This window comes from Enoplosus armatus, chromosome 18, assembly GCF_043641665.1.
Source record: "Enoplosus armatus isolate fEnoArm2 chromosome 18, fEnoArm2.hap1, whole genome shotgun sequence".
In the NCBI taxonomy this organism is placed as follows: domain Eukaryota; kingdom Metazoa; phylum Chordata; class Actinopteri; order Centrarchiformes; family Enoplosidae; genus Enoplosus; species Enoplosus armatus.
Genome location: NC_092197.1, coordinates 14,103,253 through 14,120,502, shown reverse-complemented (window position 1 = coordinate 14,120,502; position 17,250 = coordinate 14,103,253). Strand labels below are relative to the sequence as shown.

General features: G+C 40.7%; 1 protein-coding gene across 1 annotated transcript in view; it reads right to left on the bottom strand.

Moving 5' to 3' along the window:
• The window catches only part of LOC139301230 (5-hydroxytryptamine receptor 4), a 28,322-nt gene extending 22,560 nt beyond the window's left edge, over positions 1–5,762 (bottom strand). The window contains exons 1-5 of the mRNA XM_070924567.1: positions 5,677–5,762; positions 5,043–5,225; positions 4,111–4,311; positions 3,443–3,596; positions 1,060–1,724 (exon numbers count right to left, since the gene is read on the bottom strand). Of these exons, the coding sequence (XP_070780668.1) occupies positions 1,060–1,724; positions 3,443–3,596; positions 4,111–4,311; positions 5,043–5,225; positions 5,677–5,699 (1,226 nt within the window). The 5' untranslated portion in view covers positions 5,700–5,762. The remainder of the gene's footprint in view (positions 1–1,059; positions 1,725–3,442; positions 3,597–4,110; positions 4,312–5,042; positions 5,226–5,676) is intronic.
• Between the last annotated feature and the right edge of the window lie 11,488 nt (positions 5,763–17,250).

Below are 17,250 nucleotides of genomic sequence, written 5' to 3'. Positions count from 1 at the left end.
TTAGATTTCCTGGTAGGACATGACGGAAAGAAAAGCATTTCAGACTTCTTATCCACAACACACTACACCCTACGCTCCAAAATTGACTGATTCGGCTATTACATTCATTTTAGACAGTCCAGGACAGCTTTCTTTTTTCTGGTAAAATGTTCCATCTGCAGAATCCCACAGTTGCTTTGATTATGAACACATGGACATTTATTTCTAGAGAAGGCATAGCACGTTCACATCAATTATTTACACATTAGGGTATGACAGATGGCCAAAATGAAAAATAATGACGTAATTCAAATAAGATGACAGTTGCACCATGATATTTAGTCTTGCCGCTGGTGTTGATGTACCACCAATATATGATTTACAGAGATGACTGAAACTAAAACAAATTATTTCTGTTATTTTAAATGTCTTAAAAAAGGCAGTAATCTAATGTAACCTAATCAGTAATTTACACTCACCTTGTATAGATATTTAAATGCAGTGTCCTCGTTGCATCCATTAGACTTTCGCAGTTCAACAGAGCAATGGTACAATGCAGCAGCACTTTGAATCGGGTCAAATAGACAAAGGAACAAATTAGAGTCCAATCTATCATCCTCTTCTCAATTTCAGTGAAGTCGACCAAAGACATACACAGAAAACAGAAGAGTGTGGGCACTGGCACTTGGTCGTCACTGTCAGGAAGGTGATACACATCCGTCTCTCTTTGAAAGAAGAGACAGATGCATCTGGTTCCCTGTCTGAGGCCTTGATTTCTTCTCCTCACAGCAGGACAACACACACATACACACTGCATACACTAACACTAATTAAGGTCAGGTCACATATGACATTTTGTAGTTGAAGTCTAATATGGCACAACACTGTTTCTATGGGCCAACCATGCACTTTCTGGTCAAAGTTGAAAAAAGATTACTTTGACGTGTGAGTCTGACAAACACCAAGTGGAACTCACCTGGATTTCATCAGCAACCTTTGATTGGTTGTATTGAATAAAATATTGAGCAAATATTCACAGAAACTAGTGCAAATGTTGATGTGCCTTTACTGTGTGTTTACCTCAGTGCCATAGACGTCCCATTGACCGACGCAGCCGAGCACACTCTGTGGGTGTGTCCATAGGAGAAGCTCCCCTGCCGTGCGTACCGCTCATCCCCACAGCAGAGAATCACCAGAAATGCCCTCCGAAACGCACGGTTCAGAAAGGCGTACAGGAAGGGGTTCAATCCTGAGTTAATGTACCCGAGCCACAGCCAGGCTGTCCATAGCTGCCAGGGCACTGAGTAATGGATGAAGGGGTCCACCACGTTGGTGATGAAGAACGGCGCCCAGCATAGGCAGAAACAACCCATTATAATCGCCAGCGTCTTTGCCGCTTTAGTCTCAACACGCATGCGGCTATTGGCTATGGGAGCGTGCTCTGAGGAGGAGGAGCCCATTGTTGTCCTAAGGCGGTAGTGCTCTGATGGATCTGAGGAGGTGGAGGACCTCACAGTGATCACCGGAGCCGTCCCGGTGACGGGGGCGGAGCCGGCCCGCTGTAATGTCTCGATCTGCCGCACATGGGTCATGGCCGTGACGTAGATGCGCTGGTAGGCCAGGACCATGAGGGCTAACGGGACGTAGAAGGCCACAGCAGAGCAGATCAGGGCGTATGGCCGGTTGACCAGAAACACACAGCTTGTGTCGTTGGAGCCTCCTGCCAAGGCTCGCCTTTCCTCAATCTGGAATGGAGAGGAAACACAAAAATAACAAACATGCAGAAGAAGCAGTTTGTCATCTATGATTCAATTGACCTACGCTGGTGACCAGTAGTAGCTTTATAGGTATCAAAAAATATCAATATATATCAATAAATAACAATTCCATCACTATGAAGTTAAGGGTATAAATTATTAAAAAAAAGTTTTTCTGTCAGTCATGTGCATAGAGCTGGAGGCGATTAGCCTAGCTTAGCATAAAGACTGGGAGCAAGGGGAAACAGCTAGCCCAGCTAACCCAAGTTTTTCAAAAATTATTTTTACTTTTCTCTTTGTGCATGTATTAAACAAAGAACATACAGTATGTGTTCATTAATAAGCTTTAGAGGTGTTGGTAGGAGTGTTTTTGAACTTTGGAGAGGTAATATGCTAAATACTGTAATAATATATATATAATAGTGCTTTGTAATTATTTTTCTACAAAAAAACAGGTTTGGCCTCATCTGGCCAGCGGCCCATATCTTTGTCCTCAATTGAAAATATGAGTAGGTCAGAGTAAATTGAAAATCCTGCAAGTAGAGAAGTACCTCAAACTGAAAAGTGAGTTTTATCTCATCCCCTTGTGCAGTAGTTGGGCTGATGAACTACCCTCTGAGCTCTGCATGGTCATAAATTGGTCATTTTGTTCAAGGGGGCAATAAAATGCTTCGCTACAAGCATTTAAAAGGTATCTTTCACATAATACACACATCAAGTCTGGTTTCAAGGCTAAGAGAGAGCAAAGACTTCTCAGTTGCAAATCACCATGCCACCAGGAGTAGAGAGCCTCATTCTTTCTTTTGTGAAAACGATTGTGAGAACAGACACAGTTCAAACCAACCAGACATACTGTACCGTATCGTTTAACTTGTGTCACAATTATTGAATCAGTTCTTGTGGCTTTCCGACAGCTGGAATATGAAGAAGTTTCAGTTTCAAACAATTCCTTTTTGGGGCAGAACAGGAATGAAATGGTAATGTTCTGAATTTTTGAGAGAAAGACGAGGGACCAAAGAAGAGACAAACGCAGACACAACATATAAAAAAATCAACTAAAAACTGGCCTTAATGTGCAGACATAAGTCATTTCAAGTCTTATGCAATCTTGTCTGTGACATATTACTCAAAGACACCTAGCCAGCTTTTAAAAACAGAAGATTGTTGTTTGGATGCTGCCTGACTGAAAGACAGAGAAAAGAGCCATGTATTTCATTAACTCCGGCTGAATAAATTCATCTATCCCCGTCTGCCTCTGGGAGTCCAGCAGCTCATTTCAAGGCAGCTCTGAAATAACCTCACGCCAAAACATATCTAAACCAGCAGAAAATGCTTGTTGAAGTGCTGTCTTTGCTCGCAGCAAGAGAACCTCCACAGGGACTGGAATTGTTTTGTGATCACTGCATTACCTTGTCATTGTTCAAGGGATTGGAAACGTTATTAGAAACAGAGAATATTAGGCTGGAAAGGTTTACACTGCATTTGCCTTCACAGAAAGAACATCTCTCTCTTTAGGCGTTTGAGGGAGGTATATGAACTCTTCAGCGTGATACTTTGTTAAAATATAAAGTATTTTTTGTTGTTGCATGATAGTAATACAGTTTTTAATAATGATAATAATGTAACCAGCAGTTGCTTTTTGAGCTCATTACTGTGTCACCTCTCGCCCCTTTCTTGATTTCTGATCTCAGCTACTGAGGACTCACAATGTCCTCGATGCCTATGGCGTTCCAGCTTTGCATGATGGGTAGGAAGGAGATGAACGTGGGGATGAGCCAGCAGCCGCTGAGCATCACTGCCACTCGGACCGGGGTCATCTTGTGTCTGTAGACCAGCGGCTGGCAGCAAATCGCATAATACCTGGAATAGTACACACATATACTTTACAGTGATAAACCGTAAACACAAAACCACGTCAACACTGGTTTGATGCAAAATGAAGCATACCTCATCTTACAAATTCAGCCTTCAAATGGCGTCAGATGATAATCTTTTTCAGTTTCATTTGTCATACACGATATCTTATACAAAGAATTTATTTGGATGACCCATCCAAAATGATATTTTCTCTTTTGGGTGGGAAACACAGCAGAATTCATCGTTTATTATTATTAATTTATAATTCTTATTTAGATTTGTTTAATTCAACTTTTTATTGGACATGTTTGGGGAGTCTCTCTTTGAAGTGCTTCTCCTTTTATCAGTGGTTCTCAATGTTTGCACAGGATTGTGTTTTCATTTGCAATTTCTACAATCTGTGTATTAAATGACTGTTTTTAGGTTTCAAGTATACATCTCAGAGTATGATATGCATCTCTGAAAGGAATGTAATTTGTCAAAGCTTAAGAAGGAGGTTCAAAGCCCACACACAAACCTGTCCAGTGCAATGCAGCAGAGGTGTAGGATGGATGCTGTCGTCAACAGGACGTCCAGAGACGTTCGGACCAGGCAGAAGATCTCTCCGTACCGCCACTGGCCGGTGGTCAGCTCGATCGCAGCGAAGGGCATAACCACCAGCGCAACCAGCAAGTCAGCAAATGCCAGCGACACAATGAAGTAGTTGGTCTTCTTCTTTCTAAGAGGAGAGGAGAGGAGACAATAAGAAACAAGTTAACATGCTGCAGCTCAATCACTGGCACGTGTTAATGATTAAATAAGAGCTATTAAGTACCTTTTAAAGACTTTTTCACTTAAAATACAATGTTTCTTGTAGCTGATTTAGATTTGAAATGTCACAGGTAACAATTACAATCTACTTTCAGGAATTTCTGTAATGTGAGTGCTTTGGCATTTGATGGGTTTGAACTACATACTCTCAAAAAAAAACCATAGAAATCCCTGTAATGTGATTTCAAAAACAAGTTTCATTTAAACTTGGAAAAACACTGAAACTCAATATCATGCCCAACCTGATTTTCCAGTACTACTGGCAGTTTTTTGATACTTTTATGACAGAGACAATGCTAGTTATTGTTAATTATTGTTGCATGTGGCATTTTTGAACACTGTTTCCCAGAATGCCTTACAGGAACATGTGTGTTTTCAATACAAATAGCAGGAAACAAATGGGCTTTGTCTCTTTGTTTTTGCTGTGCTTGTCTCATTAAAGTTACATCTGATTTTAATGCCAACAATTTTCCTTCTTAGTCTTATATTTTGTTCATGTTAAAGAGGAAACCTTGAGGCTGGGTGTGTTTTGTACGGATCCTGCTGGCCGCAGACAGACCCTTCTCATTTCACTGTGACTTTAGACCCAGATTGGACCTCTGTTACTGCTTCCAGCATTGAAAAAGACAACAGGCTCACCGTAGATGTCTGTCCTTGCAGAGTGCCACCATGACCAGTAGGTTTCCAAACACTGTCATGATGATAATGATGGAGAGAAAGATGGTGAGAACAATCGTCTCCAGCGAGCTCAGGAATTCCTGCTGCTGCTGTTGTTCCTCTTGTTGTTGTTGTTGTCCTACGTCTATTATACCATCCAACACACTGCGAGAAAACAAACACAACTTCGTCAGTTAGTATTTTGAAGCTCCTCATATATTAGATTATGTGGGGCAGGTAATATTGATTAGAGAGGAAAGATAGAGAGGAAACAAGGTAGAGATAGAGGAGGGAATGGCATGTGGTCAAGACATCAACCTTATAATTCTCAACTGAACATGAACATGGTTTGTACATGTTTTGCACAAATAACCCCAATGGTGTCATATTTCTGGTGAGGACAAACTCTTTACTTAATTAGAAAGCCACAGCATAGTTAGCAACTAGAAGCAATTAGCACTTTAAATGAAACAAGACTAGTTACAAAATGAGTTTTACGTTTAGTCTGAGATTTAAGATTTAAACTGGTTTTATTATTTGTAATTTGTAAGCTGGTCAATAATTTAGGTTGGTTAGTTTTTTTTTTTATGCAACAGAGTTTGAATTTATGACTTACTGTCGAGGTGATGCTGTGGCCATCACTGGTCATCTGCATTGAGGTCAGCAGAGGATAGTCCTCATCACCCCATGCTCTGGCCCTGTTGACACACACACACTCATGATGTCATTGTGCTGGCTCTTGCAATGAGTCTGCATTTTTCCGAAAATAGTAGCCAGCTTGTGTGTACAAAGGGGATGGATTTCTTCATGTTTGCCCATCTTGTGGCAGCATTAAGACGCCAAAAAATGTGATATTTGTACTGCAAATACGTAACTGCTTGAAAGCGTGTGATATTTATAAGATAAACAGGCTGCAACAGGCAGCAGCTGTCTCTGCCAGATTCCATCAGCATGTTAGTTTGTCTTTGTAATGCAATAATAATAGCATGCTTCAGGGAGTACCACAAGGGAAATTCTCCTTTTTCATTCCCCTGTCAAGGGAGGTCAAAGGTCAGATATCAGCTCCTGAACAGCACTTCTGGGGCTGGCAGAGATTCAGCAGATCCTGGTTCTCCCTGTTGAGGGACAGCCTGTCTGACCCTGCAGCCCTTATTTAACCTTATTTAACCTGGTAAATAAGGTAAACATATTGATTTTAACAGAGAGGACAATTAGTTTACAAACAGAGGAGGTTCATTGTTGTTTTTGCTTGGCTAAATACAGATCTCTAATTTAGTCCAAGAACATCAGTGGACGCTCCAGAAATGAAAGAGAACCAAGCCATATCTTGTGTGGATAAAAAGGTGTATATGAATATTGTTATTATAATTTACATATATAGTTATATTACGCTTGCTTTACCATCACTTTTTAAACATGATGTTTAGTGATTTTGTCTCTTAAAAAGATACAAAACAGCCATGCTAATGACTCAGTAAGGCTATACTTGGGCACAGCGGTGCTTTGAGCTAAATGCTTACGTTAGCATGTTAACATGCTTACAATGACAATATAAGCATGTTGATGCTCAGCAGCAGTTTACCAACTTATTTTAGAGTGCATGCTAACATTTGCTAATTAGTAGAAATGAAGTGCAGCTAAAGCTGATGGGAATATCGTTCGTTCTGCAGGTATTTGGTTATAAACCAAAAATGAAGTATTGGACAAATGAAATTAAGCTGATTTTGACCTGATGATGGCACTAGAATAAATGTTAAAATCTCAAAGTAGATGCAATGAATGTCTGTACCAAATTTCACAGCAATCTATCCAGTAGTTGTTGAGATATTTTAGTCTGGACCAAAGTGGTGGACCAACCGACAGACATACTGACCTACAGAACTGCCATCCCTAGAGCCGCTGCTAGGATAGTTAAAAATTGTTTTATTATAAAATATATACAGAAATGTATTGCACCAATACTGTTTCTCTCTATATTTATAATAACCGAGAGGATTATGTAAAAACTGACCAGTGTAACAGGAAATGACCATAAAGCACTCAGAGTCATTTAACGGTAAATATTGTACAGCGGAGAGCCTTTCATTGGTACAGTTGTAGATGCCTTATCAGCTTTAAGCACCTATTACAACATCTGCTGCATCTCTGCCTTTTTATGACAACTGTCTGGTCTTATCGCACTCGAGGGTCAATATCATCACACTGTGACAGCCGGCGATCCTGCCAACAGCACCTACTTCCTGCAGGCAGATCACCATTTACAGTTTGTCAAGTCTGCGTATCATGTAATCCAGTAATTCTCAATTCTCTGACCTGGTGTTGGTGTAGTGTTGGCTGTAAGGCTGTGATGTAAGTTTGACTAATCACTTTATTTTATCTTGACACTGTTCTGTTCATGTTCCTATGTAAGCATCCATCATTCACTGGACTGAATCTTGGCACAGAATTATTTGACTTGACTTTGCCTGGTCTTCATTTGCTTGCTGGTCCGCGGAGACAAAAAGGCTGAGAACCCCTGATATAGTCAATGGCTTTTCCAGTTCTGACTTGTCCAGTCTTTGTGTTTTAGACATATACATAACATCCCCCGGGTTGTGAAAATATGTGGTGCTTTTTTTTCCAAACGTCTCGTTAATCGAGCTGAAATTGAAATCAAAACAGAGGTGACAAGAAAAGTTCAGGGTGTTTTCTATCTACTTCCTCAAGGATAGCAGTGAGATAACACAAACCAGATAGATTACACCAAAACCTCACTATTCTTGGCTGAAGAGCGTACATATCATCTGAAGGGAAGACATTTTGTTCTTTTTCTGAACCCATGAGGACCATGGACAGATTCTAACACCACCCAGCACCACCATCTTTTGGTGGTCAAGTACCAACACAGACGTTTTATGATTTCTTAATCTAGTGATTCCCAACCAGGTACTTCTGGAGTTTCCAGAGGGTTAGGGGAAAGATCATACATAATCTTCATCAACTCACTTGACACTGAGGCTCTGACTTAAGGCTTCAGTATGCTTTAAACAAACGTGGCCATATTACATGTCCTCTGAACACGTTTAAAAGTGTTTACACCTGTTCTGGAAGACCACACAGGAGGAAAGTGCCTGCATCATAGAGAGAGTCGCAATGAATTGTAGAAATGGGGATAACGGCGCACAATTTCAATGATACATGTGAAAAGTGACTGAAGTAGTTTTTGTGAAGGATGAACAACGAGAGCTTGAGAAAGTAAATCCTGCTTACTTTCACACCTCCACACACCTGGCCAATAAACAAGGGCTATAAGACCTAACAAGCATCTTAATTTGAAGCACACTGAGGCCTTTAGGGGGCCCTGACCCCTTGGGCATTTGGGCCTGCATCTGCAACTGTGATTAGGACACAAAAACACTGATTATACACAGTAAAAATAATTAAATGTCAAGTTGCTGGTGGAATAATTCAGCTCAACAATGGTGCACAGATTGGACGATGCTCAGCTTTGCATTCTCATTGCAACACCCAGTTTTCAATAGTACACTGAAAAATGACTGATTACTGTTTGCATCTCGAATGGTCCGTGGAGGAAACTGTAAACTGCATATCCTCTATCTCTCTCTCTCACACACACACACACACACACACATCGAAATAATTACTGGACAACAAAACTAACACTACCCACTATTGTACCCGTTGTTCACTCAGTTACTCATACATCGGAATCTAAGGAATGAGAAAATATTTGCTCAATCTGAATTTCAACGATAGGAAAAAAAGAAAAGAGATAGAAAGTGAGAGCGAGAAGGGAGAAGAGCTGTATTTCTGACATGTTGCTGCGGTGCTCTTGTGTGATGTGCGTCCAGGGAGGCGTGTTTTCACAGCTCACCGTGTCCATTTCACATCTGACTGACACGGAGTTGAACTGAACAGAATGATGAACTCTGGAGAGCAGGGCGCAGGAAGAGACTCGGTTGCTTTTTGTCTTATGTCTATCTTTATGTCCTGTATAGCCCAGAGGCATTGTTATTATAATTATTACCATTCAAATTTTCTTTTGATTCTATTCATTATTATTTCATTCAGAATCATCCTTACTGTCATCATTTCTGACTATGATCAAAACTCTACAGTATACACTAAAACTAAATGATGCCTCATGTCAGTGAAGCTGATTGAATAGCATTACTGTAAATGGAAGGAGAGTTAGCAGCTCTGTGAGACTACTTAAGCACAGGGGTGCTTTGAGCTAAACATTAATGTCAGTATGCTGACATGCTCACAATGACAATGCTAACATGATATTTAGAAGGTGTAATGTTTACTACATGTTAGCATGCTAGCATTTGTTAATTAGCACTAAAGACACAGTACAGTTGAAGCAGTTTTGTAGGCATTTGGTCATAAGGCTATAAAAAAGTATTGGACAAGTCAAAATGCTGACCTGATGATGGAACTAGATGAAAAGGCAGGGGGTCGCCAAATTTATTACTGTTCATTCTTATTTCATGGTAATCCATCCAATAGTTGTTGAGACATTTGATCTAAAACCACAAATACGAGGCAGGGAATCACCAAAGTCAGTGGGATTCATCCTCATGAATGTCTGTACAAAATGTAGTCCATCGAATTGGCGTTGAGATATTTCACTGGATAAAACTTTAACCTGCTGGTCTTGCTAGATGAAAAGTCAGGGAATCACCTGGATCATTAGGATGCATCTTCTGGGCACCAAACTTTCAGGCAAATCATCCAAAAATTGTTGAGGTATTTCAATCTGGACGAAAGCGGTGGACCAACCAACTGACACACTGACATTGGTATCCCTAGAGCCACGCCACTGTGGCTCCAGTGTGCTCTGGGAGAGGAAATAATCTGTCATTAGATACTGTCTATATGTAAATTGGTTTATAACATACTGTTGAAAAGTAATACTTCAGATAGATAGATAGATAGATCAATCGATCGATCAATCGATAGATGCGGACTGAGATTGACTGATAAACAAAAACAAACAGGCAGACAGACGATGTGGGAGGACTGACTGACTCATCTGATGTGAGCTGTAATTAGAAGATGCTCACTCGCCATCTGCAGTGCTGAGCTGCGCAAACTGCCCACCTGATGCATGTCTGAAAACCTGACTCTACTTGATTCAAGTTCATGTTCCTGTGAAAGATGTCCCTGGACAGACGTAGATTTCTCTTGATGCTATCACAACATCATCAGATTCGCCTTGCCTTCAACAACTACCACATCACTGTGTTTCTGCTGACAGTCAGTGGCAACAGCTGCTGTTAAAAGATGTAAGAGTGTGTTATTGAAAATGCACACCTTAAAATAATGCACACTTTATAATGACTCAAAAAATGGTATGTGGGAGCATCAAAGACGTGACCACCATAGTCACATCTTTTGAATTGTGTTTGTCAAAGGACTATTTCATATACAGCATATCAGCCTCCAACTCTCACCAAGTGTGAGATGTTAGACAATCCTTAAGATACCAGAGGACACTTCGTTCTTTGCTACCATTTGGATACTTTTACTTGGAATCACTCTATGAAGCTATTTTTGCTTTTGAGTGTTTCCTCCTCCTGTGAGACACTCCTATCTGAAATAGGATTTTGTTAAATAACATTTACTGATTTCATCCATTTTGTTCTTGTTCTGTAACCCTGATTCTAATCATTTTCTGGCACTGCATTTAGCACTGACTGTGAAATGTGACTTACAAAAAAATGAATAGTTATTGCATCACACACACACAAACCTGCACACACACAAGCAAAATTCCACACTACATAAACAATGATTTCCAGCAAGCGTAGCGAAATCTAAACAAGAACAATTTGCAATGTGCTGACTCTTGACGACGTGCCCACTAGTGCGTGCTGAGATCATTTGTAATGTAACAGAAGTCTAAAAGTTGCAAAGTTGTTTAACAGTAGTATGTTGTGACCATTGTACCGCTGTTAACACAACAAATGCAGCAAATTAAATACTCTTTAACTCTTCGCTCACTTGTTTTCTTGTCAGGTGGGAAGTAAATACTTCACACATAATCTCACACCTCAGATTGTGAGAGGGTTGAACCGCATGTGTGTGTGTGTGTGTGTGCGTGTGTGCGTGCTCATATGCACATTTGTTTGTGTGTATGTGGAGGAGGAGTCTATGGTCCTGTTGCCAAGGAGACTGAGAGGTATCATGCTTTGCAGACTATCCTCCTGTAATTTTAAATGTTTGAGCAAGGAAGGCTGGCTCTTAAACAAACTACTGCCGGGACAGATGCTCTCAGCAGAAGCTGTGCTGTAATGTGTGTGTAGTGTCTGTAAAGCAGCTGCTGATCAGTGTTGATATATATTAGAAGGCATGGGTGCTGGTGAGAAAAGATACGGTAATGTCGGAGCTTATCAATACTACGGTCTTTAACAATTTAGCCCCGCGGACCATTTAATACCAGGTTTCCCATCCCTACAAGGGAAATAAGTGCACATTAAATAAAACTGCCATACCTTTGATTATTGTGGGGAAAATAGACATATAAATTGATGTATATTAACCGCAAGAAGCTGGAACAAGCATTAATGTCTGGAAACATCTCGGAAAGTGAACAGCCGAAACGTGGTGGCAGAGTCAACTGAAAACGACCAATCGCAAGTTGCGAAGCAACACGCATAATTTTCACGTGAGTTGAAGCAAATAATATTAAAAACTACAGTGCTGTTTTGGGAAATTATTTATCCTATTTTACAAATGAAAGTAACATGACACGCTTTTACAGATTTACATCTCGAGTAGGGATCAATGGACTTTATTCTTCTCCTTCATTTGGTGATTCCTACATGTCCGGCTGTAGTTTGTGCAGGTGAAGAGAGTGATAGCAACAGCACAGTAGGAGCAAGACAGTCAGGAAAATAAGCACTCCTCAAGCTGCTCTGTAGAGCTGCTTTGCGTTTTGGTCTACTTTGCTGCTGTTGTGAGTGAGTACATTTTCTACAATGAATCTTGTAAATTGTACTGCAAAAAAAGGTCCATTCTTTTTTTTCCTTTTAGGTCTGTCAATATTTTTGGAGAGTGTCTTTAAACATTTGCCAAATGTTAATGGGTGGTTTGATTAGGACTCTCTGGTGGAGGTGTTGTTTACTCACATGTTAAGATGTGCAAACAACGCTGAACGCCAAGCTCCTTTTTCCAAATGCACTTGGAGCCTCCCACAGAAGGACAGTCTGTCTGTGCATAAGAATTATGTTTGTCTTTAAAGACGCATCCACACAACCTGCACAAGTTCACTTCTTGCTCATCAGGTTTCTGCTAACTGGTCCACAATGGTGATGAAAAAAAAAAGGTGACACCAAATCAACCAGGACCATACATTTCAAAACATTTGTTTACAATAAAAACAAAACTTCTTCCCAGCTCCCTGTTGATGCTTACTGGGATCAAAACATCACCACGTCTACTCTTCTACACTTCAGTGACAACAGAATCTGATCCTGGGACGTTTTTAAAACTGATACCAACATTGCATTATAAATGACGACAAATTCAACACACACTCTCAAGTTCAGAGGCTCTTCACCTCGATTGACTTGGAGCTTGTGGAAAGATGACAAATATGTTTGGCCACTATTTTTTTTAACAGCTGCAGAGCTTAAAGAGAACAAAACAGAACGCAGAACCCCTGTCAGTTTAACTCAGCAATGATCAGCCAACGGCAAAAAACACTGTCTGGTCTCTCTCTCTCTCTTACACACACACACACACACACACACACACACACACACACACACACACACACACTGAGCCAGGGAGGTATGATTCTACAGTATTATGTTAACTGAAACCAGCAGCAGGACACAGAGGAACTGGAGAAATGACAAACGTGTAAAGTTTGCTCAAGAACCAATTGCTTTGGGACGCCAATCAAAACCATGAAATGACTCCCCACCAGCAGCAGCAGCAGCCAGCACACCAACATACAGCACACACACACACACACACACACACATACTCTCTCTCTCTCTCACACACACACACTTTCTCTGGTTGGGTTGGAAAGGCCTCTTCAGTAGAACCATGTAACGCTAAACTCTCCACTGCAACCCGTACACATTAAATTCTTAAACCTGCGGTGGAAAGAGCATTTAGATTGTGCTGAATGCCACTAAAACCCTCTGGGGAAAAACAACTTTAAGTGTTAATCTCTCTGATCCTTGTTTTTATGTCTCCATCTTTGTTGCTCGGCACTTGTTAATGTTGCTGTGTTTTCTTCACTGCAATGCCCAGGGATCACATGTCAGTCAAATAAATGTTTTCTGCCTTTGGTAAGCCAACGATCTTACCAGTGGCTAACGCTGGCAAGCCAGCAAAGAACATACTGTGTATACAACTTGCTACCAGGCGTCGCATTTCTCCTCTTTTGGTAGAAGCTACCTGCTTCCCCACACCTCCAGACCCTGCACCAGGCTAACTCGTCCTGGACCAGTCTATCTACTGAACACAGAGACTCTGTGTACTCTTTAAATTACTGTTGTTATATGAGTCACTAAAAATACACATGACACAAGAATGGAGTACCCCAGCACCCCTGTGGGGAATAATTTATCTGTAGGTGCAGGACAAGAGGATGTTTCTGCAGTGACAGCAGCGCACCTTGAACTCAAAACCTTCTGGGCCATCAGCCTGGAATAGTTGCTGTAATGACAGATCCTGTTGGACAAAGTCTGCTGAGCATTAACTCGTTATCTCAAACCAGATTAGAGATCATTGTATTGAGAATTTGTGGGTCCACATAACCTCTGCAGATGTGGCATTAATCTGGTGGGTTTGAATAAACTACTTGTATGTGCGGCAGCTGAATAACCAGGCAACATCTGGAGACACTTTTTCCAGTTTAAAGACCATAGTCGGCAGCTAAAAGAAAGGAGATTGGTGAATTTTTGGAACATACAGCGTGGCTGAAGAACAGATTCAGTTTTCCCAAGTTATTCCCAAGAGCGTTTACTGTAACAAATACTTATAGCTCGGTCATGAATGTCAGAAAAGAGCCACAAAACCCCTAATTCTTGCTTTCTTGAATTTCATTTAATTTGACTGAGGACATTGTCTTTTCTTAAATTGAATATGTTTGAAGGCTTGAACACTACTTGGACTGAGAATATTAATACTGACAATAAGCCTTCCATTATTCATTATAAAACTGTTACAGTTTTAAGCATCAGAGCAAAACTATTCTGAATTTTTGAACTACAGAAATTATTTTCTATCATCTGCAATATTTTCCTGTGTGAACATAATTGCATGTGATTATACTGTATTTTCTTAATATGGACCCCCAGGAAGATAAGTTGTTGCCAAGGTAACACCTAAGGGGAATCCAAATGAACAATATTCTCTAAAAGCCACGAGTCAACTTTTTGTACCCAGAAATTGTCAGTACACCCGCTGTGCAGCAAAATGAATCTGCTGCTCCAGCAAGGTTGAACAAAACCTCCAACACATCCTCAAATCAATAGTGTCACCCACAAAAAAAAAAAAACTTCCTAATTTTCTCCCTTGGTGAGTAGGCGCTGCCTTTTCCATGCGCTCACGGGGATGCACTCAATCACACACTCGCCTGTTGCACGCATGAAGCGAGATGCAACTCTGAGCGGACGGAGCGTGTCCTCTGAATAAAGCTGTGTGGGTGAGGGTAATGGGTTGTGAGCGGGTAATTGAGCGTGCTGGGCTCGTCACAATAAGGGTGCCAGCTCACGGGTTGAAGGGGGCAAACGGAGAATGACTTCAGAATAAAGTGAATAACACACATGTGCATGGAAGCACATACACACAAAGACAGGCAGGCTGTGGAAATAAAGCATCTACTCAAGGCCATCACCCACTGTGTGCCTCCCCATGGATTTAGTTAGGACTGATCAGTTTTCCACTTTCTCATGGCACCACTGTCCACATCAATATCTCCTTCTGCACACGTGCTGCTGGGAAATTGTGCTTAAAATACGTTTAAGGAAACAATTATATGCCAACCAATAAAAAAAAACAACTAACAGCTTCTTCCCATAAAGATTTTACTTCAAATCAAACATTATAAATGCTAAAAGCAACAGCTATTTCAAATGTTGCCTGTCCCTCTTCATTAATTTGTTCACAGATGTATAATGGTTAACTTGATGTTTTGCATGGCATCCTTTCCAACATACATAAGGTCCAATTATTCAAATGAAACTCTATCTACGCATAGCATTCTTGTTAAAATTGTTATCTACAAGTTGTCTTGCACCAGTGAAGAGATGGACAAACAAACAAAGAAACTTTGTCTGAGAAACGCCACCTCAACTCACAGAATAAAAGATATCAATCCATTCATGTACAAGCCAAAAAAAAAAAGAAAAGAAAAAGGGAAATCTTCCTTGTTCCTGTAGAAAAAAAGGCCTCACCTGTCTCACTTTCACCTGCTTCTTTCATTAAGTGACTTGTAGCAGAAATAGATGGTCAACAATGATTCAGGGATTTCCAACACAAGCTTGAAATTGAACTCCAGCTGCATTAAGAGATAAACATAAAACAGCTAAATCAGTGTGGTGGGCTGGTAGCCAAGTTTGGGTTTCACTTCTGCACATGACGACTGCTGATTATTATCTGCTTTGGACACTTAACGTTGTGTTTGTTCATTGGTATGTGGGATATGTTTTGCCATGCTCGCTGCTTAGATACATTTAGGCATTTATAGACCGCTGAGCCCCAATAGCCTTGTATAAGGGAAACCCAACGTGTGCTCATATACAAGGAAGTCAGAGAATGTCAAAGACACATGAAACAACTGGAGAGGGGTTCAGTGAATGCTGGCTCAGTTTCAGCTTCAGGTGGTCTGACACTTACTGACCATTAAGCAAATGTTCACCTTGAGAATTCGAAGGGTCCACTCATTGGCTGTCTGCAATGTCAATCACAGACATGTCTACTCACTTCTTGACACAACACAAGTGCATTGCTTTTTATTAATTCAGTGGGAAACCCCTGTTTAATTAAGCAGGTACAATGCAGAGAGGGATTATGAAATCACTAATTTCACTGTATACCTTGCACTAAGGCTACAACTAATGGTGATCCACTTTTTTTTTTATTAAGTCATTTATAAAATGTTAGGAAATAGTGAAAAATGCCCATCACAATTTATACTCAAAAAGTATAGACGGATATGTTGCTTTGGGTGAGGTGACATTGATAATGAATATGGCCTGGCTAGCCCTGGGAATCAGGCTAATGAGTTGGTGTTGGTACAGATGGCCTAAAATTAGCCTGAAGGCGGTGGCTCTCTACAGGGAGTGGCTAATAAGGACAGCACAGTAGGCGATAGCAGGGACAAGAAGTTAACTGTTTCTGGTAAAGGCTGAGACCGGGGCTGATCCCCCAAAATCCCTTTTTCTGTGACTAATACATTAACACATCTTAATTTGCCAGGGGCAAGTGACCTTGAGTTCATTCGTTCAGTCTCTCAACACCACATTTGTTTCACCTGCCTGATTCATTTACCGATGCTCATACAGGGCTCCCAGTCTGCTTATGGCTGCAAGCCAGTGTTGGATTTGTGCCTTGCTTAGGGTTTAAATTTTTGGATGGGGCAGAAGATCATCAAAATCAGATTTAAATTAAATCCAGATTCAATTTGAGATACAATAAATTGTCTAATAACGGTGAATCACCATGACCGCTTGCTTTCACAAACTGCTTTTTAGTTATTTCGTCTTCTTCCCAGATGTTGCCCAAGGTTACAGAAATGGGACTATTTATTCCTGGGAAACAACTTGGGAAGATGAGTGATGGGGATCTATTGGTGGGTGAACAGGACCAATGCTGTGTGTTTAACAGATTACACAGCGTGGACTCCATGTAATATGTTTTGTACATGTGGACGAGCCAAAAGATGTTGGCAAGCTAACGCTGGTTTGGACGAGATTTACTGAGAATAGGAGCCATGTCAAGGGAAAGCAATGAAAGTGATTTATTACCAGAGAGGGGACTTAAACAATGGCCTGGGGAATTATTATTGGGTGACACCACTGCATCAGCTTTGTTTGAAAATGCTGCATCCTGTGTGAAAGCTTAGACATGTTCCAGTCTAACTAAATATAAGTCATCCCTTCTTAATATCTGTAATACTTCATGCGTTAGTGAAGACTGCAGGCAAACAATCACAACAGAC